General features: G+C 40.8%; 2 protein-coding genes across 7 annotated transcripts in view; one reads left to right on the top strand and one right to left on the bottom strand.

Annotated features, from left to right (window-relative positions):
• The window catches only part of SEMA4D (semaphorin 4D), a 173,643-nt gene extending 165,644 nt beyond the window's left edge, over positions 1–7,999 (top strand). For 2 of the 4 annotated variants that reach the window (XM_043514749.1, XM_043514750.1), the window contains 3 exons: positions 2,910–3,119; positions 3,969–4,066; positions 4,943–7,999. In XM_043514749.1, coding sequence (XP_043370684.1) covers positions 2,910–3,119; positions 3,969–4,066; positions 4,943–4,972 — 338 coding nt within the window. In that variant the 3' untranslated portion in view covers positions 4,973–7,999. Of the gene's footprint in view, positions 1–2,909; positions 3,120–3,968; positions 4,067–4,942 lie in introns of those variants that run through there. The other 2 variants (XR_006281458.1, XM_043514751.1) reach the window with 2 other exon arrangements.
• Positions 8,000–8,683: 684 nt separating this feature from the next.
• SECISBP2 (SECIS binding protein 2) overlaps positions 8,684–24,084 on the bottom strand; it is a 51,666-nt gene continuing 36,265 nt past the window's right edge. For all 3 annotated transcript variants that reach the window (XM_038403517.2, XM_038403516.2, XM_043514745.1), the window contains exons 14-18: positions 16,050–16,209; positions 14,128–14,348; positions 12,733–12,887; positions 11,632–11,830; positions 8,684–10,430 (exon numbers count right to left, since the gene is read on the bottom strand). In XM_038403517.2, the coding sequence (XP_038259445.1) occupies positions 10,321–10,430; positions 11,632–11,830; positions 12,733–12,887; positions 14,128–14,348; positions 16,050–16,209 (845 nt within the window). In that variant the 3' untranslated portion in view covers positions 8,684–10,320. The remainder of the gene's footprint in view (positions 10,431–11,631; positions 11,831–12,732; positions 12,888–14,127; positions 14,349–16,049; positions 16,210–24,084) is intronic.

The following is a 24,084-nucleotide window of genomic DNA, read 5'->3' on the forward strand; positions in this document are numbered from 1 at the left end:
GAAATATATATACTTATCCAGACACTGGTACAGTTGCAAGGTCTTGAGACGAGCTAGTATTATCTAGGATGGCTTGTCATACACTGCATTCTTACCCTTTGTGGTACTTGAGTACACCGAATAGTTTTACACTAGCTCATTTAAAAAAAATGCATATTGCAACTGTTGAAAAGCTTGAACCAGGCAAATTACTAGCTTAGTATTTTGCTTTCCCCCTTCTGTGTTAGGTCACTACTAAAAGCAACAAATTGTTAAATTTAGTTGATTAGTAATATATATGATATGATGCCAACTGAGTGGGAAGATAAGATTAGATAAGGTCACATGAATTTTTATGGGACATGTCATAAAATGAAGTGTTATACTATGAAACCAATTACCTAGTAACCATTATCTGTTCAAACTTTTACAGTATTCTCTAGCTTACTCTTTTTAACAAGTATTTCTAGACTTTCAATTGGTCAAATTTCAATTTCTCTAAGAAATTTTGGAAAAGCAACTAATTTCCTCAGCTGTTGAAGTCATTACTAAATGTATCCCTTCCACTGTATCAATGGACTTTCTCTCTCCAAGAGTTTATCTTGACATTTGCAAAAGTCCATTTTATGTCTTGTAACCTTTTAGTTAGAATCAGCTTTTTCTTTTTTAAACTGATCTTCCATATTTGTGGTGGATCAGTTCTCACTTCTCCATTTCCAGGGGTAGTAAAAGTTACATTAACTTGTTGTTCTTTATTTGCAAGAAGAATGCAGTCCCTTGCAAAATTACTATCAATACGATATCAGAGGTATGCATGGCACCTAGGCCAATAAAACACTCTCCTTGCCTAGAAAAGTCAGTAGGAAACTACGTAAGGCTTTGAAGAATCAGGATCTAAACTTTTAATTCCAAGATTTGATTTCCTGAAATTAAAATATCCTTGGACTTTGACGACACATCTGGGATCAGTAGAAAGAATAGCAAGAAAATCTCTATCCTTGCCCCATTCTCTACTATACTGAATTCAAGTTTCTTGTGGGCATTAGTCCCACAAGAGTCCTTTTAATTATCAGTCTAAATTGCAAAATTGGTGTGGCCTTTTTTTTTAAATCCTGACCTTGTCATCTTTTTTTGTTGGTTTGTTTTTTGAGTGTATAGTTTACTGTACAGATACTGGAGAAGCTAAAATACCTGTGTCCTGCAAATAGTCCAGGAAACTTTCATTTCCATTGTCTTCTTGCACACCTAGGCTGTTGCAGATGTTGAGGGTTGGGTATTTTCAGTTCATTGTGTATTTTTCCCAAATAATTTCATCTCTCCCATCTTGATTGTCAGCTGGTATCTAAGTACTATTAAATATATTGTGCCAATCTCTTCCCTTTTATCTTGCTCTTACAGAATTATCCTATCTTAGATCATAACGTTCATCATTCATCCTCACTACCACTTTGTTGTTTCTTTGCATTTGTGTAAGGTATTTTAACAAACAGGAAGCTTTTCTTATTCCTTTAACTTCCAAACCACTCCATTTTGTCTACTGAAACCTGAGATAAGGATGAAGGTTTTTTGGTATGTGTACAATGCCTACTGCATTGGGTGTGGTGGTAGAACACTAATGTGAAAATTCCCCATTTTCCATGCAACACCTACATAATATGGTCTGCCTGTTTGAACCTAGGTCAGTGTCCCTCTTATGTGACAATCACTAATCCAAATCAACTCATTATACAGTTCATACTAGTGGTCAGTGAATCCAATCCTTGCAATGTAGGTAAGTCTCTCTAATATGGCGTCTCCTCCCTTCGTTGTCAACAAAAAGAAGCATAAGACCACCTGCCTCACTGCTATCTTCCCTTCTCTATTCTTCAATAAGGGTGTTTGATTATAGGTCACATGGGCACATCAGGACTTGCCTTCAGAATGGTAATGGATTTTTTTTTTAAAGTTGTTAGATATGGAAAGCAGAAGACAGCATACATCCCTGTTTTCTTTATCTGGGCTATATCTGTCTCAGCTAAATTCCTAACGTACACACCAAGCAGAATTGCATTTGTTTGTCTTTCATAGCCCCCATTTTACTTTATCCCAAACAGCAACCAAGAAAATGATATCAATCTTTGACTTGGTTGCAGTCTGTTCCTCACGGATGATATGAATATTGGTGATTAGGCAAAAAGGCTCGATAGCTATTTGCCCTCTGCTCCTCTCACCTCCTTTATCTGACTACCCTGCTGACATTTGTGATGTTTCTTCTGTTTCATCTGATTTTGCTTCCATTACACTCACTATCTTCACCTGCTCTGAGTTCCTGGCCTTTTTTCTGCTACCAGCTTGTACGTGATATTGGTCTTGGTCTTCTTTTCAAGAAAACGAATGCTGCGCCTCTTGCACATGGGATTACCTAGGTTCCCTCACTGTCCAGTCTATAATCATGTTACTACTTCCAGGGGTGGCTTCTACTTTTGAGAATGTCAGAATCCAGGCATTTCTTTCCCACTTAACAATTCCCTGAGAATCTCTTCTGTTGGAGTACTACGCTTTTTTTCTTACCTGATCATCACCTGGCTCTTTGTCCGCAGTCTTCTGACCACACTGCATTCAAGAACCATAGGAACAACCAGAGCCCTCAGAACAGTCCTTATCTTCAGCTATGTATGTTCTAAAATCCAGAATCTGGTGCTGTCTAATCATCACAATTTCAGGGTTTCATGTTAATGTTTCATCACACTTTAATCTACATTTTTCAGAGTAGCAGCCATGTTAGTCTGTATTCGCAAAAAAGAAAAGGAGTACTTGTGGCACTTAGTAGTACTTAGACTAACAAATTTATCTGAGCATAAACTTTCGTGAGCTACAGCTCACTTGATACTCTCTTCATTTTTAATTTCTTGCAAGTGGTTTCTTCAGTAATTAAACTAACATTTTCACAGGTCCCAGTGATGCACGTTTTGTCTGGAAGAAGAACGGACAGAAAGCGGAAGTGTGTGTCAGTGAGCAATCTCATGCGTTGGCTGATGGCAGAGTGCATATTCTAAGCTGGGTGAAAGATGCTGTAGCAGAAAACTCAGAATACCATTGTTCAGTCCTCTCAAAAGCTGGAAATAAAACATCAAAAGTGCTCATCACAGTGGAAGGAAAAGGTAGGCTCTTGCAGTGGGTATGCACTGCTCATCCTGGCCCTGATGCAGGGAGGACAGCTTTAAAATTAGCTCACCCATAAAGACCATATACATGCTTGAAGACTGTCACTATTAAAAAAATACACACTAATTTCTAAGTAAATTTAGTGTCCACTTCAGATGTTATTGTAGAAGGGATTTCTAGTTCACAATATTTAAAAGGCTGGCTTATTCCCATGAGGGTTGCATTTGTTTCGGGAAGGAATAAACATATCCATATTGACTAATGCGATTGCTGTTATGGTTTCATTTCTAGACTACATAGTTGGTGAATTATGAAACAGGCAGTCTGACAGGTAATTTCGAAACAACCATAAAACATGTTCATTTAGACAAACTTGGATTTTTAGTTTCCTGATTGAATACAGCTGTCAGCTTTCTATATTTCCAGTAGCGATTTACCGTGTTTGGTGGCTACTTCAACCCCCTGCCATTTATATTACTGAAGTCACTTAAAATTTCCAGAATAAGCACTTGCTGAAGGGTTTCAAAAGTTGGTGCTTAACATTAGGCTCCTCAATCCATCTGTAGGTACCTAAATAAGGAGCTTGATTTTCTAAGGGGCTGAGGGTACCCATCAGCTCTCCCTGAAGGCAATAGGAGCTGTTATATTCTCAGCACTTTTGAAAATCTAGCCAAGTGCTCTGGTTCCTACCGATTCTGGGGATCAAGAGAGCACCAGCATTCTCTCCAAACTCCACTGATGTTAACTCAGACGTTTTTCAAAGCTTCCCCTGAAGTCAATGGCAGATGCTCATTATTTAATCACAGCCTATTCATATAGCTTGTTTCATTACTTACAATTTTCAGATAGTAATGGTCAGGCTGGATGGGTAAAGGAGTATGACAGCTGGAAAAGTGCAGTCAGTGAACATCATGCAATGATGCAAAGCTGGAAGACAACCTGGGTAAGTTTCTTGACATACATGTTTAAGTGAGCGAGTGGGAGGAGCTTGAAAATCCTTATTTTTGACTTACCACAATATTGGACCAAGAGAACAGGATGGGATTCCATTTGTAGTCCATGTATAGTACTGCTTACTTGTCATTCAGTTACTTCTAGACAAAAATTGCCTTCCTCTGGTGTTTTAAGATCTAGTACCTTGGGGGTTGATGCTAGGAATGAAATCCAGGTTCCTACAGATAACATATCCAGGTATGATTCAACTGGTTGGTGTTATCAACTCAAAGTCCATCTTAGGACCCAGACAAATCAGTGAAGTGTGAGCACATTTTCTCTCCTTCCTCCTCCCCTTTGAATCTATGAAATGGATGGTACTATCAGTAGCCCAACTTTCCTCGATAAAGGACCAATGTGGGGTGGGGATTTGAAGTGGTTTTCCACTACCGCTACATCTATTTCTTTCTCTAAGAAGTGTAGAGACCAGGGGCTTATTTGGCTATTGCAAGTAATGCCCAACTGCTCCTGCCTCCAAGGGACTGTTACAGCTGCTAAGGAAAGCTGGAGCCACAGGCCTGATCCCTTTTACCCCAACACCAAAGACTGTGGGTATGTTCCTTAAGCTGGCATTATTGCCCCTCTGCACCACTAGTCTGATGAAGTGGCTACATGGAACTAAGAATCTGGTCCAGTGCTTCTAGTCTTGAGGTTGAGGAAAAAGCAGATTCAGTCATTAAGAGATAACATACCCTTATAGGCAGGACAATTCAGCTTGATACTACTAGATCTACTGCTAGCTCATAGGATTGGCTTTAATATTTTCATAATAAACAAGCTGATTTTATTTAATCTAAAGTAAAATGAAATGGTCTTGTTCATTCAGGAGAATTGCAAGAAGAAAGACACCCCCTAATGGACAAAAAGACAGGAGTAAGAGTTGGCTGACAAGGAAATGTCTAAAACTAGCTTCGAGTACTCTAACCAGCATATCTGAAAAAGGATTCAGCAGATACAGTAGCTGGCAGGGGGGCTTGCTGTTCAGGAGAATCTGCTGAAAATTTAGGCAAAACAGGATTTCCTCATTGCACTGAAGAATGATTTATATACTACCAAGACAACTCCCCTACCCCTTTTGAACAACCTGATACCAGTTCTTTTTCTGCTAGTTATTGAGGAACAAAGTGTTCCTACTGAGGCTTGTGGTGCTTAAAGGTTGTAATGCAACCCCTAAATCCTGTTTTAAGCAGATGAGGTAACTTTGATTGCGATGCTTTTATAACATGTGAATTTATTAAAGCAGTGGGGATTTAACAAGGATTTGGATCACTTATATTTTAAATGTTTTTCTGAAAAGTAACGGGGGAGAGTAAGGTTTACCTTGAAAGTCCATTCTGGCATTTTAAAGAACATTCCCTTTTGGTGGGGGCAAATTCACTTTCCTTGTTTGTATAAATAGGCAGCAAAGCTACAATAGTATTTCAAAGAAACTATTGTGTGATTCATCATGGACAGAGAGAGAGAGACTTTAAATTGAAAACTAATTCATGAAAAGTATGAATGTATGAAGGTTGTTTTGAAAAGTTAAATTTGTTTATACAAGTTTTCCTGTACCAAACAAAAATTTGACAACTTAAAGTACCTCAAATATAGTTGGCATACTGTAAATCACAGCACACAATGAGCTACAAAATATGCATATTTGGTACTGTGGAAGATCAAGTCTGATTTATGCTAAACATCTCTACACAAATATTCAGCAATTGACAAAGGGCTAATGTGATACCAGGATTTTTATTATTCCTAGTAAAAATTTGGCAGACTTAACAGTGAGGTAGCCAGTCAAATTTTGGGGACCTACTTGTTCCACAGTGCTGTTTTAAAATAAGTTTTATCTTGCTGCAAAGGATCAATAAAAAGTTTGAGACATTTAATAATTGTTCTCTTGTCCTCAACATTTCCATTGTTAAATCCCTCACTTTTTATATAAAAGCTTTGGCTTGATTGTGCTGGGAATGGTCATTCAAAAAGTATTGTATTCTCTCCATAACCCTGAATTTATATGAAATAAAACTTTTCCCCACTTACCTGAATAATTCCTTTCTTTGAGCAACAAGCTCTACAGATCTTTTACAATGGTACTTCAGCCTGCCTGGAGCTTGGGGACCAGACCTGGCAGCAGGGGAATACCACATGCCTGAAGTTCCCTTTGTTAAGCATTTCCACAGCCAGGATACTTCAAATCTACTTTGAGGAAAAATAACAATTTCTCCAAGCAAAGCACGGTGGGCTTGTCCTCATTAAGTAAAATTTAAGTCCTTGAATGTTGTTTTCCATCTCAATGATCCACTTGACTCTAGGGTCCACAGATCCATTACAATGAGATTTTCATAGCAGTTTGCCTCGAGGGTGGGAAGCAGGACATGGGCATCTGCCCTTGGAGAAGACTTAGCCAATGCCATTTCCTTTTTTTTTTTGGCAGAAGACTGGATGTGTAATATGCAGAATTTGATGAAGGCAGTCTCCGTACAGAAGACATGACTATTCTGCCCTGAGACTGTCGGTGTTCATAAGGACTGAACTTGGATGCCTAACCAAAAAGCAATATTTCTACTTTACTTACAGAATTTACACACTGACATGGAAGCCTACCTTCTGAATTAGAAGTTCAATACTAGGTCTTATTTGAGAGCTCATGTCCAATCTGGATAGTACAGTGAGGAGCAGAATGAGGTTCGAAGGTCATGTTCTATGACATCATGACACTGTAATAAGTTGGTTGCCCTAAGGAAGCATTTCATGTTGGGAATCAAAAAAAAAAAATTCATAACATGCTAAACACATTACACTCCAGACACTTGGCTTTTTTGCTTGGACATTTAATATACCTACAATAAAACCTTTTGGGGTTTTATTTAACATGGTAGTTATTCTACTGGCTGATGCCAAGTTCAGTTTCCAGCTGTCAATGCATAGATTTGGCACAGTAGCTGATCCCAAGGATCAAAGTCCCATATGTTTGCCTGAAACAGATTTAAATCCCCCCTTTCCCTACCTCATGAAGAGGCCACGTGATTTTTAGGTTGAGAAGGACCATGTGTGAAATACTGTCCACTCATGTTAGCTCTGCTTGTGAAAGCATGCAGGGGCACTTTGATAGTTCATATTTAGTTTTTTGGCCTGAGTTTTCACTGTGAGATGCCAGCCTAGGCTTGGCTGCCTGTGAAGGGCCTGCAGAGTAAGAAAGATTAACCTTTCAGGTAAAAATTTACCAGTTAGAATTGCTGAGCCCCTGACTGCTTGGGGAAGAAGGGTATTAGAGGTGGCAGCAGCAGGAGGAAGCTGGGTCTGAAGGCCCCTTACCACTTTCTGGAATTGGTAGCAGCTGTACTGTGTCCTATGCCCTCCATCCATGAGGTAGCTGAGCTCTACAGTCAGAGGCATGGCTGCTGGTGCAGGCTGTAGGAGCTCAAGCATGGTCTTTCCAACTGCCCTTCTGGCTTCACTCCCCTCATGGAGATGGACTGCTTGCCCCAGAGCCTGTTCTTTTCCAATCCCACCTGCCTCTTCTTCCATAGGCAAGAGACGAGCCAACTCCACCAGGCCTGAGCTGTGAGGAAAAAAATGCCCTCTACCCACAGAGCTGACAAAGCCCCCCACAAGACAACTGGTAAGGAGGAGGGAGGGGGTAGCTGGAGAGACAGGCCTTCCTTTTTGCCTCTGGCTTCTCAGTCTAGCACTCTTCTCCCCCCAGCCCCCAAGCCTGTAGGAGCACCAGCATCTACAAATGCATCAAGAGGGGAAGCAGAACTGAGGGGACAAATCACCCCTAAAATCCAATGCTGCTCTCGGACACAGCTGGGAATGAGACACATTGCATTTCAAATGTTTAGACTTAACAGGCTGGAATCCTCAAATGAGGGGGCCTGGTTAATGTGCCAGGAAAAACCTAGCTGCCTCTTCAGCTACTGGAGAGTTTTCCATGATGCAGTGAACCTGCCCAACACCCCCCCACCCCCGCCAAAACAAACCAACACCAAAGCCTCTCCTGTAGTGGTATTTGCAGTTATAAACAGTCTAATAGAGTGCAACCATAACCACCTTCATACAGAACAGTTTGCATTGCTTTGAGTACACCACAACCTCCTACCGGGCCAGGAATGTCTACTACCAGCCCAAATCATCTTTCCCCACTCCCAAAGTCAAGTTAAGGTCAGCTGCAACTATGGAAAAATAGAACTCTCTCATATCCAGTGATCAGCTCGGTGTCAAAGCAGAGCTGCTTTGTTTCCTTTACTCCCCAGAGCATAAGATTGTGGTTCACACATCAATCTCAAGCATTAGCTACGCTTTAACCACAGGATGCTATGCAAGTCAAAGACAACAACCCCGACCATATTTTTTGAAATCAATATAAATAATATACTGTATCTTACATACAATAAAATGACATCAGTTTTATACTTTAAAATCATTTCAAGGTTGACTTTTGATATTACCTCTGTTGCTTTTGGCTTACCTGTGATTCCCCCTGGCATTTGCTTTTCAGGAGGATTGTGCAGGAAAAGCTGAAATGAAAGTTGCTCTGAGTATTTAGAAGCAGTGCATAGTGGACAACACAGAGGTGCTAGTTGCATCTGGGATTTACACCCATTTTATTTTGCACACATTGAAATCAGAAATCCTAATTTTCATTTTCACCCTTATACAAATCTGAATACTCTACTACACTATTTGGCCCTCTCCATTAAGTGTGCCATCTTCATTTTAAAAATATATAAGCATTGCTATTTATAAAAGAAACCTCCCACAAAAGTGCTCTACCACCAACAGGTACATGTCAAGTTTAAAAAAAGTCTCAATATCAAAAGTAAATTAAGCCTGTCTTCAGAAAACTTCTCTACATTTGATACACAATTATATACAGTCAGTCTTGGCTCTAACATATTAGTTCTTTTTCCTTAAATTAAGACTTCATTATCTAAATCAAAATACACAATTGTACATTAAAAAAAACAGTAGCGACAAGACTGACGAATTCTTCTGAAGGGAAGGGCGAAGAGCTCACATCCTGTGTTTATGCAACCAAGCACATTGCTGTATAATTCTCCCTTATGCAACAATGCTACACACATGGCTGCCCTTGGGGCTTGGCTGAGGCAGCTGGACAACAGCTAAAGAAAATGCAGGCAGCAGGTGCATTTTGAAGAAAGCAGTTGCCCTTCCCTGCAGACTTGAGTACCACTGCTATAGCACTGTTTCTTCCAAGCTGTGGTACTCCTAAGGCAGAGAAGAAATTCTGTAAGAGGAGAGAGGGGGCAGGAACAGGCTGACCCACCTCTTTCCCTGAAGCATTCCTAAGCTCTGCCAGGAGAAGGGCTCTATCTGCATCAGATCTTAAGAGCTCTTTAGGGCAGGAATCTCCTTTGTGGTCCATTTTAACTTTACCACCTTCCCCATCTCTCAGGAATTTCTTGACTCATTACCCCTATCCCCCTCCCAGCTGCTGCATGCCCCAAGGGAAGGAAGGAAGGGAGATTTTAATTGACTTGAAGCTAGAACTGGTTGATAATTTTGATTTTTTTTTTTGGCAGGGGGAGGAGGCTATTTTCCCCCTCAGAAAATCATTCACGCAGAAGATTTCCAGTTTTTCTAAGAAAATTTCAATTTTCTATTGGGAAAACTAAAGTGACTGCTCCCACCTGGAAGGTTCTTATCAATCTCACTTTCTGCCTGCAGGGAGAAAGTGAAATTAAGAGCCTTCCAGGCAGACAACCAGCAATGTGAAATATTCTCCCAAAATGAAGGTTTTCAGAACTTCTGCATCTCAAACAAATGTTGAGATTTTGTTTTCTGGCTAGCTCTACTTGTGGCACCAGACACCAGCAGTAATCAGCCTTACCAACCCTGTAAAATCCTTAAAAACATGGCATGTATTAAAACAAGCCCATTCCTAAGTGGTCCTGGGTTAAAACGAGTTTCCCCTCCCTTCAAATTAATTCTCCAATACAAAGAATGAAGCAGCAGCAGCAGCAGCTTTAGCAGCCAGTCAAGTACACAGAAACCCTATAAGAATCAGCCAATGTTTCATGCATTCCAATGTATTTTAAGTGAGATCAGAATAGTCTTAGCCAACTTTAAACGTTTCCTAGATTACTTTATTTGCTACACCTCACAGCTTAGATGGACCATTGATTTTAGATAATTCAATATTTACATATCTATGTAAAAAAGTAATAAGGCCCAATAAAATATGATCCAGCTTTACTGAGGCTCTTCTAAATTCAAGGTCAGCATTTCAGTAGTTGCAATCTTTTCTAATTCCAAGGCATAAGGGTTATACTCCTCCTCAAGCTTTCTCTTCCAGATTTTGACTATAAACAAAGAACAGAATATTAGTACAAAAGTCACTTTAATTTCTCCTAGAGCATCGCACAGATTCTCCCCCCCCCAGTTTAGTATTCACAGACAACCCTACTTAAGCACTGAAATGCTCAATCTCCCAGTATGAAGGACAATGTAAGAACTGAGGGAGAAATCAGCACGTAAGGGACTATTAAGCCAACACACTTTGTGAGCACTTGCTGGAAGATAGTCCCCCTGGAGAATTTTCAAATTATCTAAACCTTATGTTACTTGCCACATTTTAGGAGCTGATACAGACTCATTTGCCTACTGCTGTTTCAAAGTAATGATCTGACTAATAACTTTCTAATGATATATCAGGAGCACATTTTATTTACAGATCCTAATATGCACACAGAGTTATACACAAAAAGGAATCATTCCTTCAGTACTGCAAATGCAGTTACTTACAGGGTTGAAGGTCTTCATACAGCATAGAAATATTTTAGGACAGAAAAAAGAATCTTACACAACTGAAGCTGTAGTAGCAAATGGTCAAACTAATCAGAATTTAGCAAGCCTGCTTAGGCCAACTAGTCTTACAAGTACCACCAGTGGAATTTTAGCCACAAACGGTCAGGGGCTCCATTACAAGTCTTATATGAAAGAGCAGCATATGCCATCTACCACCAGGTGGACTATTTCAGAAATTACTTAAAGGAAGAGTGTCATCTACAAAGGATATGTCCATCTACACAACAAAAACTGTGCACAGCTTAGCCTACCAAGCTAACTTAAACCCAGCTAGCATGGGTAACTTACTAAACAGTGCAGGTAGCACAAGCCCAGCACTGAGCCTGACTATACTTGGCTTGCTAGCTTGCTCTATGCTGACTTCACTGCTATTACTACCTGCGCTAGCTGGATTAAAATCCTTCGTAGGTAGGCTAGCCCGTGCAAAGCTTTTGCTGTGCAGACATACCCAGATGTGTCAACAATACAACTTCATGGAAAAACTAGGTCCTTAGATGTCTCCCATCCAAACAGCAACCAGGTCAGACTTCAATTCATGAAGTCTGGTAAGGTCATGGGCCAAAGGGATACGTTTGCCCTTCCTAACCAACCAGACATCCTTAGTCTGCACTGCCTCATGAAGATTCTGATCAGAGAATTTTAGTACAAAGGAAGGAAAACTGATTGAACACAAAGAATAAACCACTGAACACTCACTGTAATTTGGTACATCAGATTCCACATGGGGCGTTTTACCAGTCTCGGACAAGCTCTTCTCTTCATATTGAGTGGTTAAGATTGTGCTGTGCTTTTCACTTCCTCCCCCTTCAGCTGCCTCTTCCTCTAAAGCTGCCACCATATCTTTGTATGCATGCCTGGCTTCCATTGTCAGTTCTACCATTTTGTGAAAGTGGTCCTAACATGGGAAAAAAAAAGTGAGAGAGAAGCCAGTGATGAGAACATGAAACACTATTATGGCTTAAACCATATTTCTCTGTTGAAGTTTGTAAAGATGTAGGGTACAGTTTTTGCATGCCTTCTACTCCAAATATTAAATAAGCACATGAGCAGGCAAAACAGAATAAACCATGTACTTGGATTTTGTTTAGTAATTGTTTTATCTTGTTTTGGTTAATGATAAACAGGGAAATACATCAAGAGACTTTCTGATGCAGTGAGGAACTCAAACGTATATTTTTAAGCAATGTGTGGTTTTAGCCACACACCTGACATGTATTGCTATAGCATTTTTATAGATTGCTTTGAACTTAATGGGTTATAAATACTATTTATTATGTACCAGTTTGAAAATTTAATCCCCCTTCCTGCAAAGTTATTCAAACTAATATTCTACCAGCTAGAAGAGGAAGATTTTTAGGTTTTCAAGTGTCTCTTTTAACAACATTCAGTATCCCCCTCTCTGTCCCTAGTTGTTCTCCCAATTTGCAACAAGGTTTTTTTTGTTTTGTTTTGTTTTTTAAAAAAAGGGCTGCCACTAGGCTCCTCCCTCAAGACATCTCATCAGGTATTTAAAATACCAGTTATCCTGAAGAAAAGCTTTTTGAAGAGCAGATTTGGGTAGAGAAGAGACAGCGAGCTGGCCAAAAATACATCTGTGAACAAAGCAAAAAGGAGGAAGGTGGTGTGGAAATAAATGTTAATTCTGTATAACATTATAAAGCAACTGACCTGTCAAGTATTAATACAGAAAATGGAGAGAGAGACTGTCTAGCTGCCTCAGTGTCAGGTCTTTATTGTACTCATACACACACAGCAATACTAATTAAAGCTATGAACCAGTGTCTTTGTTCAACTCACCTGAGCACCATCATAACTGAAAATTCCCACCACACTGACAGGCACTGCTTTGTTCACACAACGTCCTAGAGCTTTGCGATTGAGAGCAAAGACAAATGGGATATTCTGTTCACAGGCACAGTCAATAATGGTATGTAGAGTCTCATCCAACCCACCTGGGACAGACAGAGAACTGAGAATGAGACTATTCAAAAAGTATCATTTATTCAATCCAGTTATAACTAAACGGCATTACTGCCAGAAGTCCCTTAGCAAAAGCTACAGGTTTAAGATGCAGCATTTAGAAATGCCAGAATGTGTGTGTTAAAATATACTTACAAATGTGCAGTGCACAGAAACATTATTTGAAGCTTGATAGTGTACTGTAGGATCTACTCATCTAAAAGGTTAGTCTGACAATTCTCCCTTTGAATCAACAAGAATCCTCAGATAACACTGCTACTAAATTCCAGATTTTACTACATTTGAAGAACAAAGATTGGACTGACACACCAGAACCACTATAAAACAATGCAGTGTGGCTAAAGTATGGCTGTCAAAAAATAAAAAACTTTTAAAAGCAAAATCACAGATCAAAGACAGTAATCTGAACAGTAGTTACACCTCTACCCCGAAAATAAGGCGATCTGATATATCTCAGTAAAGCATTTCCCCTCCTTCCCCCCAGGCTTGCGCAAGTACACCTCTATCCCAATATAACCCGGTCTTCGGGAGCCAAAAAAAAAAATCTTACAGCGTTATCTGTGAAACCATGTTATATCGAACTTGCTATGGAGGGCCGGGTAGGGAAGGCTGTGCCTCCTCAAACAGGCTGAGCCCTCAGAACCCCTGACACATCCAACTCCCCCTGCTCCTTGTCCCCTGGCCGCCCCCCCGAGACCCTCTGCCCCTTATTCCACCCCCTGACCCCACCCCCTTAACATGCCACTCAGATTAGCATGTCAGAGCCAGACATGCTGCTGCCATAGGTGTCGACTCTGTGGGTCCTCCAGGGCTGGAGGACCCACAGAGAAAACTGCACCCACCGGCAGCTCCCAGCTCGCCTCCGCTCCGCCTCCTCCCCTAAGCGTGCCGCTGCTGCTCTGCTTCTCTCCCCTCCCTCCCAGGCTTGCTGTGAATCAGCTGTTTGGTGGGGCAAGCTTGGGAGGGAGAGGGGAGAAGCAAACTAATCTGTGAACTTTCAACAATAGTCAATGACAAGTTGATGTCCTCCAACCAGTCATTTGCTTTCAGATTCCTTAATCTGATTTACTTTTCAAGGAAGGCACATGGTCTTCCATGGCAGTTTTCTCCAAGTGTAAGATGTGGCCCTCAAAGGGTACTATCATCAATATAACACGTCTGTTCTACATTTATCTTCTGAAAATAAAACTTGATTTTTTGTAAAACATTTACCCTTTGACTGAATCTTTTCACAGTTTGGAGAGATGATGACACATTTCAATTTTTTCAACTTCAGGTGTTTCAAAACTTCTCTGAGTCCCATAACAAGTCTGCGTTTTGTCTTGGCCCTCTCTGGGTCTTTCTGATACAAGCGATCTTGGAAACGAACCAGTTCTTTTAGAAGATCTATCACACAACTATCAACTTCTTTACTAAGTACCTGGCTACAGTAACTGGAAAAAAAGGATCAGTTGTTTAAGTGTTAAATATTCTGCAATCGCAAACATAACTGCACTCTCTCAAATACGCGCTCAATGTACAGGACAATAAAAAAAGTTTTCCAGGTTTTTCAGTGCATTAAAAGGTATAGGGAAGTTTGCTTGTTTCTTGACACTCCAGCTCCTGTATCAAGTTATACCAAGACATGCACATCAAGATAAAGGACTAGTTTTGTTAAAGAAAAAGTTCTCCCAAGGTCACAGCCTATTTTCACTCATAAGAATCAAGAGATAGCAACCATATTGTAGAAGTACTAGTTGATTTTTTTAGCACTGTCACCTATAACAAGATTGAAATGTCAAAGTTGGAGCAAGAGCCAAAGGCAAGGGAGAAAATCAACTGTATCATCATTTTACTTATCTCTGGGCCAGATCCCCTTGTGATCTGCCTGTGTTTGTACAAAAGGGCAACTAACTTGTCCCCTTGATTTTTCCATGCAATACAAACATGTCATCTTGCTAATCACATTATGCTTTGTACCTCTCTATCATTTTGTCTGGCAGCAGAAAACAAAAATATTCTAACCATAATAAGAGTGTTACGGAAAGGTGAAAGAGCCCTAATTATCATTCTCACTCTCAGTACAGTAAAAGCTTTTTTATCTGGCATGCTGGAGTATGGGGGGTGCTGGTAAGTGAGAAATGCCAGTTAACTAAGAGGAAGAGAGTTTGGGTGCAGAAAGGGGTGCGGGGCTGGGGCACGGGCTCTGAGAGGGAGTTTGGGTGCAGGAGGGGGCGCAGGGCTGGGGACAAGTTTCGGGGTGCCTGATCGGGGGGGGGCTCATCTCGGGCGGCTCCCCACAAACAGCAACCTATCCCAGCTGCTCCTAGGCGGAGGTGCAGCAGGTGGCTCTGCGCGCTGCCCCGAGTGCCGGCTCCACAGCTCCCATTGGCCAAGAACCATCTGCTGCGCCTCTGCCTAGGAACAGCTGGGACAGGTCCCCACTTGCAGGGAGCCACCCAAGGTGAGCATCCTCTGGATCCAGCCCCCCGAAACCCATCCTGTGCCTCAACTCCCTGCCCTGTGCCCCCTCCTACACCCAAACTCCATTCCAGAGCTCCCACCCCACGCCCCCTCCCACACCTAAACCCCCAGCCCCGCACCCCCTCCTGTACTCCAAACCCTCATGGCTGTTGCTCCGCCTAGGAGCGGCAGGGACACATCACCCCTTCCGAGGAACCAGGTAGGGAGCCTGCCAGCCACGCACCAACAGGACTATAAACCAGACTTTCTATGAAGATTAGAAATGCCGGTTTAGAGAGCTTTCCGGTTTGTACAGAGCCAGATAACACAACTTTTACTGTATAACTATGTGATTTATTCCACATTATAAGCAAGGTGTTTATGCTTCTAAGAGTATCTGCTGCTCCTTCCTTTTGCCCTCACTAAACCCATTATCCTCCTCTTCTCTGCTGATCTTGGATTTGCCTTCCTAGCCTGACTGACGACATATTAGTACTGCACTTGCTGCTTACTGGGATGTCACTTATTAGGTGCCAACCTGCAGGATAGCTGAAAATAAGAATTCAGAGTGGTGAGTTTAAAATTCAGTCAGCATTTCACAGAATGTTACTGACGTAACTTACCTTATTCAAGCAAGGTCCTGCCTGTGGTACCGTAGTACAAAGGAAGCGCCAATACTAACACATACTTACTCTCTAAATCTCCTGCTATGAATTTTTGGAAGGCTGGAGTTTACTTGTGTTAGATTGGAGGAACATCCTGTAGAATCCTTGAGGTCTTTACATTCCAGGAACACTTCTGAACTGCTCTGAGCCACAGAAACCGAGGTTATGGGAACATCATCTGCTATATCTAAGCATGAAGAAATAAATTGTTGTATTTGTGTTATAAAAGGCAGATGAAAAATTGAACTCTTCTATAAGTGAGAATGTAACTCAAGGATTCTCCTACACAGAAATAGGATAGGTAGTTCCTACCAGCCCTGCTTTTACTTGTTTCAGGGTTATTTGGATCATTTCTATTACTGAAGTGAATGACCCAGCAAGTACTATCAAAATATGACCAGAGTGCTTTAGAATCTATTCCCTATAAATTCAGATCTTTCAATTTTAGATAGGTTTGGCTAAGCAGCATTAGATAAAAATTCACATCCTAAAAACTTTGTTAATGCAGAGTTATGGTTGACTGACAGTTCCTTGAAAACCAGGAAAGGAAATGCACAGAGTTATGGTACATACCAGCCCTGTGCCAATACTTTAAGTCTGCCCATTGGACCTGCAAGATACAATATAATACAAGTCACAGCTGCCCTAGGATAAGCAGATCTGAGGAATGACTAAGTAAGTATGCCACTTTACATGGTGTGGTGTGTCCCACAGAATCATATTCTCATTCACCTGTATGCACTCCCAACTTTCCTTTACTGTGTGAATGTACAGTGCAGAGATTACTTGCAGCAGGTTGCCACATAATGAGGAGATGTCCATCTGCTTTCTGGGCTAAATTATGTCAGCTGTGTAAGTAAAGGAGCACAACAGTCTATCCTTGCCATGGGGATTTGTAGCAGTCTGCTAGCATACAGAGCAGAGGTAAATGCAAGTAATATTCTAGAGGGAATCTACAGGACAAAGTTCAAGGGGGTGGTGACACCTGGCAACGCTGGCTGCTTGGAAAGAGCAGATGAAGTGGATGAATACACCAGGTATAGCCAACTGCTGTCCATTATGCCAACCTAAATGCAACTTCGCCATTCTCGGTTTCTCCTGTTGCACTCATGCTGTATCCCAACAGTGCTCCATATCAGCAGCAAAGACAGACTGCTACGACACCAGTCAGGTGTTGCACAGGGCGTCACTCAAAGAGAACAGCTAAGGTTGAAGGGTAGTGCAGGGCTGGTAAGTACTTTAATTTTGTATTTCCTGGTTTTAAGAAGTTTAGCTGTATTAGACATTCTGAAAGGGTATGAGACACTGTCAATCAACCTTAACTCTGAGAAGTGTGAATTAACCTATTCATCTTAATGGGTGTTATCCTCCCACACTATCCCAAAATTTACCTCAGCCCCTGTTGAAGTATACCAATTTTCAAGACAATCTCAGTATGCTCATGAGTGTTTAAGCTCCTCATGGGGCGTCTGTACCTGAGAACCCCTTGACAAAGTAATTCCAACTTGCACCACTATCTCTATCCCTTATCCTAATGTGACAGTAATATATGGATGGCAGTGCCACCACAGTTAAGGTTACACAGAATTTCCATTTTAATAGGTGAAAAAGAGCTACACACATTTGGGTTAGAGTATCATTTTAAAAATAAAATAAATAGTTTGTGCTCTTCTCAATTTTTCTATAGCAATTTACAGGTGGAAAAATACAATTTGAAGTTTGCTGTGACTGTTTTAAAGAGGACAACGTGACTAAAATTTTTCTAATGTCTGATATTTCCTTCGATCCTTTTTTCTAGATAATTACACATCACTAAGAAATAAAACTGATAAGCATGATCCCTTGGTTGGCAGAGATGGGACTGATTATTATCAGTTGAAATTTGTTGTGTTAAATTTTCATGATAAATAAAAAAATACTCTTGACTGATGCCAGGATCATGGTTTTACATTAGAAAATGTAAACTTTACACCAACAATTAGAATACAGCTTTCTATTATGGGTTCACTTCGTAATACTCAGCAACCACTTTGATCATTCTGACACTAATGAGAGTTGCAGATCTTCTCTTTGAGCACACTCAGGTTATTGTTACGAGAGAACTGGACTTGACATAACCACAGCCATTTTATGCACTTAGCTACCATTATAGATTCACAGATTCATAGATACTAAGGTCAGAAGGGACCATTCTGATCATCTAGTCTGACCTCCTGCACAACGCAGGCCACAGAATCTCACCCACCCACTCCTACGAAAAAGCTCACCTATGTCTGAGCTACTGAAGTCCTCAAATCGTAGTTTAAAGACTTCAAGGAGCAGAGAATCCTCCTTCAGGTGACCCGTGCCCCATGCTACAGAGGAAGGCGAAAAACCGCCAGAGCCTCTTCCAATCTGCCCTGGAGGAAAATTCCTTCCCGACCCCAAATATGGCGATCAGCTAAACCCTGAGCATATGGGCAAGATTCACCAGCCAGATACTACAGAAAATTCTTTCCTGGGTAACTCAGATCCCACCCATCTAATATCCCCTCTCAGGGGATTAGACCTATTTACCATGAATATTTAAAGATCAATTAATTGCCAAAAATCACATTATCCCATCATACCATCTCCTCCATAAACTTATCGAGTAGAATCTTAAAGCCAGATAGATCTTTTGCCCCCACTGCTTCCCTTGGAAGGCTATTCCAAAACTTCACTCCTCTGATGGTTAGAAACCTTCGTCTAATTTCAAGTCTAAACTTCCTGGTGGCCAGTTTATATCCATTGTTCTTGTGTCCACATTGGTGCTGAGCTTAAATAATTCCTCTCCCTCTCCTGTATTTATCCCTCTGATATATTTAGAGAGAGCAATCATATCTCCCCTCAACCTTCTTTTAGTTAGGCTAAACAAGCCAAGCTCCTTGAGTCTCCTTTCATAAGACAGGTTTTCCATTCCTCGGATCATCCTAGTAGCCCTTCTCTGTACCTGCTCCAGTTTGAATTCATCCTTTTTAAACATGGGAGACCAGAACTGCACACAGTATTCCAGATGAGGTCTCACCAGTTCCTTGTATAATGGTATTAAAACCTCCTTATCCCTACTGGAAATGCCTCTCCTGATGCATCCCAAAACTGCATTAGCTTTTTTCACAGCCATATCACATTGGCAGCTCATAGTCAACCTATGATCAACCAATACTCCAAGGTCCTTCTCCTCTTCCGTTACTTCTAATTGATGCGTCCCCAGCTTACAACTAAAATTCTTGTTATTAATGCCTAAATGCATAACCTTACACTTCCCACTATTAAATTTCATCCTATTACTATTACTCCAGTTTACAAGGTCATCCAGATCCTCCTGTATAATATCCTGATCCTTCTCTGAATTGGCAATACCTCCCAGCTTTGTATCATCTGCAAACTTTATTAGCACACTCCCACTTTTTGTGCTAAGGTCAGTAATAAAAAGATTAAATAAGATTGGTCCCAAAACCGATCCCTGAGGAACTCCACTGGTAACCTCCCTCCAACCTGACAGTTCGCCTTTCAGTAGGACCCGTTGCAGTCTCCCCTTTAACCAATTCCTTATCCACCTTTTGATGTTCATATTGATCCCCATCTTTTCCAATTTAACTAATAATTCCCCATGTGGCACGGTATCAAATGCCTTACTGAAATCTAGGTAAGTTACATCCACTGCATTTCCTTTATCTAAAAAAATCTGTACTTTCTCAAAGAAGGAGATCAGGTTGGTTTGGCACGATCTACCTTTTGTAAAACCATGTTGTATTTTGTCCCATTTACTATTGTCTTCAATGTCCTTAACTAATTTCTCCTTCAAAATTTTTTCCAGGACCTTGCATACTACAGATGTCAAACTAACTGGCCTGTCGTTACCCGGATCACTTTTTTTTCCTTTCTTAAAAATAGGAACTATATTAGCAATTCTCCAATCATTCGGTACTACTCCTGAGTTTACAGATTCATTAAAAATTCTTGCTAATGGGCTTGCAATTACAGGTGCCAATTCCTTTAATATTCTTGGATGAAGATTATCTGGGCCCCCCGATTTAGTCCCATTAAGCTGTTTGAGTTTTGCTTCTACCTCAGATATGGTAATATCTACCTCCATATCCTCATTCCCATTTGTCATGCTACCATTATCCCCAAGATCCTCTTTAGCCTTATTAAAGACTGAGGCAAAGTATTTGTTTAGATATTGGGCCATGCCTAGATTATCTTAACTGCAAGCGAGACCACCACAAAGTCAGGAATAACTTGAGGTTTGCATAAGCATGCGAAATAGCTGCAGTGGCAGCTTTGATAATAAGGACAGAGTAAGTGACAGATTCATGGGAGTGGGAGAAGTGTGGATTACTGACCTTGGACCTGGGTATCTATGATCATGCTGTTTCGTGCTGTTATGATTAGGAGTTGCTTTGGTGACAAGTAGAATTCTGAGGTTTTTGCTGATGCTAGGAAAATTGTTAGCCCACTAGGGATTACTACGAGTTACGTCCTTTGTTTTGAGCAAACCTATTAAAAGGTTAGTTAGCATGTGTAATTTGGAGAAGTTCGGAGAGGATTTCTACAAATAGGAGGCTAACATCCAAGTCCCCAGCAACTAGGAGGAAGAAACCTGCCGCTGACCATTCAACACCATCTCAGGTTTTGGATAACTATGTCTGGGTTGCTCTAGACTATTTTAGATGTGCACTTCAGGCTCAAAAAAAAAGGATCTTTGAGTGAAAGCCCTCTTGCATGTACCAATCATTTAACAGAAGGAAGAGTTATGTGCCCCATTGATTTATTTCCTGAAACTACCTGGGAAATGAAGATTAGTTACCATAGTTTTGGGTTCAGAAACCCCTGGGTAACACTATGGCTACACTTACACTGCTGCAGCATTTAAGTATAGCCACTCATTACAGCAATAGGAGGGGTTCTCCAATCACTAGAGTTAATCCAGCTCTCTGAAGTCAGGTCTATACTACACACTTACTTCGGTATAACTGTCACTTAAAGGTGTGAAAAATCCACTCCTGAGCAACAGCGATACTGACCATAACCCCCTGCGCAGACAGCTCTATGTCAGCAGGAGAGCTTTTCCCACTGACATACTTACTCTCTCCAGGAGAGGTGGTAGCTAAGTGGACATTGGCTTAGAGCATGTTCATCAAAGCGCTGCAGCTGCACCGATGCAGCGTTTGCAGTGTAGACCTTACCCAATATACAGTAGCTAAGACAATGGAAGAATTCTTCTGTCAACCTAGCACTGTCTAGAGCAGGATTAGGGCATCTTAACTACGTTGTTCAGGGATATGGATTTTCAGACCCCTGAACAATATGTCTAGGTTACCTTTTTAGTGTAGATCTGGCCTTAAATCTATTGTTCATGGAATGGGTGAGGAGCATGTGGCATGATTACATTACCCCGAGGTTATTGTTTACCAGAGTCTTCCATCTTCCTTCTTGTTAATATTATTTTCCATGACAATACTTCTAAAGTAAAATATAAGTATGCACATGGATATTAGAATAGTTTGAAATATAGCTGTTAAACTATAAACTTTGCTCTCAGGATAACATTTCTAAAAGGATCCTGGCCAAGAGTAGACAGTCAGCAACTAACTAGCACACCACATTATCAAGAGACTAACAAAGGCAGGACTCAAACTTACAACACATGGGTACTACTCCGGTTCAGTGGCCAGATCATCACCATGAGCAACCCACTTACTATATCAGGCTGCTTGGAAAGCATTTGACTTCAACAAAGTGCTTCCTGCTACACATACGCAAATGCCTTTCTGTGGCTTGTCAACTTGGTGTGGGCAACACTGTAGATCAACTTTTAGTCTGTACAACTTAAAACACTGATTTCCCAAAGCAACAGTGGTGCCAAACACTGAGATCACCTGCTTGGGATGGATATCAAGCCATAGTGTGAGCCCCAGGTGCATGCAAAAAAAGTTGTAAGCACCATACAATTTTGATGTCATATGATTTTAGGGTGGCTGTACTTTTGGAAACAGTTGCTCAAACAACCTCTAAACTGGAAAACTAACCTTATTTCAGGCCTCCACTGGGCACAACAATTTCCAAAACAATTCAAGCAAGCATGTGGATTTTGGAATACTTGGAAAACTGGCTGTTAAACAGTTCAATAGTCTCAATCTTCATTATAATAGATAAAACACAATTACAAATGCAGGGGAAGTTTAATTCTCTTTTCATGTATTCAAGATTTTCGATAAATTCTTTAAAAATTGAAGTATATTCAAGTATGTATATTCATAACATATACCGCATTATTCTGTACAGATTTAACTGGGAATAATGGAATACAGTTAAGAAAGGGAAATGTAGCTGATATTTTAAAACCCTCAGTAGCAACATGATTTATAGCCTATGTGGAGCAGTTTCCTTTTGGAAATGGTGGAAGTGGAATCCCTGCTGAATACCCCAGACTAGACAAAAGAGTTAGTCATCTATATTGGCAGAGGAACAATGTTGGACTAGATTAATAACTGGTATATTTCTGATATGGGAAAATGTAAGAAAGAGTGATTCCACAACAAACCCCAGAATTTGGCCTCACCATTAGAAAGAAATATGTTTCTCAGCCACCCTGCTGAGTCTGTGTGAATTGAAATTGCCTGTCAGTTTTACAAGATCAGTGTGAACTGTAGAAGCACATCCAGAGACACAGATTGTTCAAAAAGTAACAAGATAACAGCTGTCCTCTATGGATGGTACAACTTTGTTTTCCTAAACTCCAAAATAAAATTTGTGAACTCCCCCCCCACTCTTGCATGCTTATCTTGTTTGTTTCCTTTTAGATGCAAAAAGTGGGATGAATAAACTTATTAAAGTCTGCCATGTCCCACTGATTTTAGAATGGTTATGTTAAAGGATAGGTAGATGATAAAATGCAGATGTGACAGGATATACATTGGAGTGTGAGTGTAACTGTATGTACATATGATTAAATGAGGAATGAAAGATTAAAGATTGAGGTGCCAGCCTTAAAATTAGATCGTTTGGCTGAAGAAAGCAGTGGATGAGATAGCCCGATAACCCTGTGCCCCAAGAACAGGAGGGCCGAAGAACTGAAGAACAAGATAACAACATACTGTCACTTAGTCATTGCTGTGCCATCAGGGATGATTGACTATCACCTCGAACATGAGAACAGCGATTGATTATCACGTCAAACATGAGAACGGCATGATGAAGCAAACCCTATAAACTTGTATGAGGATAAATCCCTATAAAAACAGACCCTGAAGACTGAGGACTTTGGGTCTGATTCTGCAAACGAAACCTCCTGGAGCATCTGACACGCATCTGCTCCACCCTCGTGTCCAGGGCACACGCAACTCCTAGGCTGGTAACTATAACAACTTTGCAGAACTTGTGTGTGTATGTGTGTATGAGAGTGAATGAGATGTGATAGCTATAACTGATTTCTTACTCTGATTCTTTCTGTATTCACAATAAACATGGCATTTTGCCTTATCCCTTTTATAAGATCCTGCTGGTTTTTATTTTATTGGTATAACAACAGATGAGATGACCTAAGAGACAGAGATTCTCTAAAGACACAAATGCACGCTAGGTAACACACTTCCCTTGGAGACTCCTACAGTGTGACAATTTTGGCAATCTTTGTACAATTTACAAGTTCTGTTTGATACTGGAGACTCTGCAAGCCTATATCAAACTTCCAACTTCATTTTCAACATGGGGCTTGTTTGCCTCCATATTGAGCTAAAACGCACAGGAATTGACAGAAGAAATTCTTGCACCTGGCACAAGGATAACAATGGAGGGTTGTTAAACTTTGCTGATCATCCATTCACATGGAGTGCCCCTGGACAAACAGTTACCACCCATGGCAAACCTGTTTTTTTCAAGTCTGAATTCCAGGTGGTGTATATGAATGAGAGATGACTTCCTGGGGATTTTCTTTACTTGACAAGGCAGATGAGTGGTGGGGGGATAGGGAGAGGAGGGAAGGCACGGTGGGGCTACCTGACACAAGGGACTGAAGTTTATGAAAAAGGGTCACTCA

Source organism: Dermochelys coriacea, chromosome 5 (assembly GCF_009764565.3).
Source record: "Dermochelys coriacea isolate rDerCor1 chromosome 5, rDerCor1.pri.v4, whole genome shotgun sequence".
In the NCBI taxonomy this organism is placed as follows: domain Eukaryota; kingdom Metazoa; phylum Chordata; order Testudines; family Dermochelyidae; genus Dermochelys; species Dermochelys coriacea.